At 33.1% G+C, this 3,775-nt stretch overlaps 1 protein-coding gene across 5 annotated transcripts in view; it reads right to left on the reverse strand.

Annotated features, from left to right (window-relative positions):
* LOC118742234 (lissencephaly-1 homolog) overlaps positions 1-2,917 on the reverse strand; it is a gene marked incomplete at its 3' end in the record, with an annotated part of 77,283 nt that extends 74,366 nt beyond the window's left edge. For 2 of the 5 annotated variants that reach the window (XM_036474152.1, XM_036474153.1), the window contains 1 exon segment: positions 2,756-2,917. Coding sequence is in view for 2 of the 5 variants with exons in the window: in XM_036474150.1 (XP_036330043.1) it covers positions 2,650-2,674 (25 nt within the window). 5 annotated transcript variants of the gene reach the window in all.
* Positions 2,918-3,775: the final 858 nt, after the last annotated feature.

Genomic DNA, 3,775 nt, shown 5'->3' on the forward strand with positions numbered 1-3,775 from the left:
TGGGCATTTTTTGTTGTGTGGCAGCACCGACATTGTAGTACAATTGGTTTACAAAGCAAAAAGTGAGGTTGAAGTTGACATTTTTTGCAACTTAAAATTCAATTTTCATAAAAACTACAAGCCTCCGGAGGGTGGGGTTTTCAGATTTACAATCACAGAAAGCCGCTCTAAACCCCCTCATTTTTGTTTTTTTTAAAAGCCGGGTTCCGTATTGGAAAATTTTCCCTTTTTTAGGGGTTGTTACCCTATACTAGAGAATTACCCGAATTTCGAAACTACGATGCAACACGGATTTCAGTGTACTAATTTTCTATTTATTTACTTATTTTTATTATCTACGACGGATTACAGCATAGGGGTGTATATATATCGAAACGCTCACCTCAATGATCTTCACCGATCCCAATATGAATTTTTGGTAATTCTCTAGTGTAGGGTAACAACCCCTAAAAAAGGTCCGGAAAAGTCGGGAGGGGTACCAAACGACGCTTTTCGGTCCCCCTATTAACAATCCGGAGGGGGAAGGCTAATATTATTAACCATTTAAAAGTTATGAATAAAAAATTTTTGTTAAATTTCGTTGTTTTCCATGGGCAATTACACCGACAAAGATTCACTAAATCACCTGTTCTCACTTTTTAAACACTATTAAGATATATAATTTAACTTATTTATTAAAGAAACACATAGTTTTATCAACCTTAGATAGATTATTTTGTTATTAAAAAGAAGTTGACAATCTTTGCGAACTGAAACGCGAGATTCCAAAATAGCTATAGTGCCTGCACTGTATTAGTATTTCGTAATAATTCACTTTTCCTTATGAGATGTGTGCACTGTTCAATGCTTTTCGGTATCTTCTTTCGTTTAATATATATATAAATAATGAAAATTTTTAATAAAAAATCGAGCGATTTTTTATTAAAAGTTTTCGACTGCAGCGCTTTTTCTATAAAAATCAATACTTTGATAAATAATGAAAATTTTTAATAAAAAATCCCACTTTTGGCACTCCATGACGCTTACTTTTAATTACAGCCAAAATATTAACCATAAAAGGGGAAAATTTTCCAATAATGGACCAGGCTTTGAAAAAAAAATGAGGGGGTTTAGAGCGGCTTTTTGTGATTCTAAATCTGAAAATCCCCCCCCTCCGGAGGCTTATAGTTTTTAAGTAATTCGTTGTTAAAGTTGTAAAAAAAAGTGCAATTTAACCTCACATTCTCCTTTGTACATCGAGTGAACTGAAATTGCGGTGCTGCCACACATCACAAAAAATGTGCAAAAAAAAGTACTGAAAAGGGAATAAACGAAAACGTAAATAATAAAGTGGACATGTACATATATGATATAGCTTTTTTATTGGATATTTTCACTATATATGGAAGAATTGATAAAAAAAAGGGCCGCAGGTGAAAATTTTCAAGATATATGGAAGTATTGGATTTTTTAGAAAAAAGCGCCGCAGGCGAAAATTTGTAATAAAAAATCGCGCGATTTTTTATTACAAATTTTCAAGATATATGGAAGTATTGGACTTTTTAGAAAAAAGCGCCACAGGCGAAAATTTGTAATAAAAAATCGCAGGATTTTTTATTAAAAATTTTCAAGATATATGGAAGTATTGGATTTTTGAACTCTTAAATATATGTGCATAAATAAGACCGTAAAATTAATATTTTCCTTTTAGCCTTCAATCCCGTAATGCATCACAAAGTATTTTTGGCTAAAAAGAACTATTAACATTTTCAACGATATGGCACCTCATTCATGGCAGCCATCGTTGAACAATTGTGTTTACTATTCTTTGAATAGAAAAATATTTTAAGAACACTTTTATAAGCATTAATGGCTAAATATTTAGTGAAAAAAGATGTGCATCCATTTGTTTATGAAGAAAAGATGGTGTATTAATAAAAAGAAAAGTGATTAGTGCAGTGTTTATAAAAAAATAATTGTGAAGCAGTGGGGAAATTTTAACGAATAACTTAAAAACTATTAGCATTTGTACACAAAATGTTGATGATATCGGTCAATGAGCACCTCCTCAACACCCCCCCGCGAATTTCATTAAAAAATTCGTAATACTTTGGGTGATATAGGAAATGGTCCATTATAGGAAATCTCAGCCCCGCCCCCCGACTTTTCCGGACCTTTTTTAGGGGTTGTTACCCTACACTAGAGAATTAAGGAATTTTTTTAATTTGAGAATTGTAGGTATTCTACATTTATGCCATCTGTGAACCCTAAGATATCTCACTTGTATTCTTTCGCAATGACATACATGAGACATTTTAACTTTATTGAAAAAATCGATAATATGAACAGGGTCGATGCGTCATCACCTATGTTTTAGTTATTATAAACATATATCCCATATAGAACTTCCATCATTGTTCCTTCGAAGTTTAAGAACATGAAATATAGGAAGATGAAGCGTTGCCTAATGAATGCGTTGGCTATTTTGTCATATTTTCTTCCGCGAAATTAAGGTGAAGTATAGATTGGGCCGTGGTTGTTGCTGTAGCGGCCGTCGACATGACTGTTGCTAGTTTATATGCATCATATTATGTATGTATAGAACTAGCCGTTTTAATAACAACATAAACATATCCGCATGTATATTTAAACTATTACTCGATATTTTACCTTTGAACGTAAGGAAGCTTTGCATACACACTTTATGTATTAATGTATATCATAACAAAATTACTGCTTTATTATTAAAACACAAATTGTCCGTGGTTTTACTTACTTTTAATTTTTTTTAGGATCGTGAAACACTTGAAAGTTCATAAACAAATCTTAACAATGTACGCTGAGACACACAATGAAGGAAAAATTGAATTTTAGTTGACATTCTAATATATACTAGAGATTCAAACGATGCATCGATGTTTTCAAAACATCGATGTTTCGTCCAAAAATATCGAGGTTAACCACAGTATACTGTGATGTTAACATCGATACTTTGCTGGATGATACACAGTGTTGCCGCGAAATCTTTTTAGTGGTAGCTAAATTCCAGCTTAAAAAGAGCTAAAATAGAGCTAAAAATCGTCTTTGTGGCTAAAAATGGTAGCTAAATTTTTTTCCTACATCTTATATATAAAAATAAGTGCACGTTTTTGGTGTGACAATATAACTTAAGAACGGCTTCACCGAAGTCAACCAAATTTATGTTAATTTATTCGATTTATCATGCAGATGGTTTATGCGAAGTTTTCCCGAATTCGGAAGAGGGGGCGTGGCACCACCCATACTAACTAAAATATAAAAATAAGTGAACGTTTTTGGGTGACAATATAACTTAAGAACGCCTTCACCGAATTCAACCAAATTTATGCGGCATATTCGGGCCATTATGCAGATATTTTATGTGGAGTTTGCCCAAATTTGGAAAAGGGGCGTGGCATATGTGTGTATCTTATGTATAAAAATAAGTACACTTTTTGGTGTGACAATATAACTTAAGAACGGCTTCACCGAATTCAACCAAATTTATACGGCATATTCAGGCTATCATGCAGATGGTTTATGTGTAGTTTGCCCGAATTCGTAAAAGGGGGTGTGGCACCTTCCATACTAACTAAAATTTTTTGTTGTATATCTCTTGAAATATTTGTGCTAGAGTACTGGAAGTTGGTATAGAGGTATAACAAATAATTCCATACTCATGGATAAAAATGGGCGGTATTGGAAAAGAGGGCGTGGCACCTCACATCTTATATATAAAGAATAAGTGCAAGATTTCAACCAAATTTATACGGCATAG

This window comes from Rhagoletis pomonella, unplaced genomic scaffold, assembly GCF_013731165.1.
Source record: "Rhagoletis pomonella isolate Grant_MI unplaced genomic scaffold, Rhpom_1.0 Rhpom_scaffold_00007, whole genome shotgun sequence".
NCBI lineage: Eukaryota > Metazoa > Arthropoda > Insecta > Diptera > Tephritidae > Rhagoletis > Rhagoletis pomonella.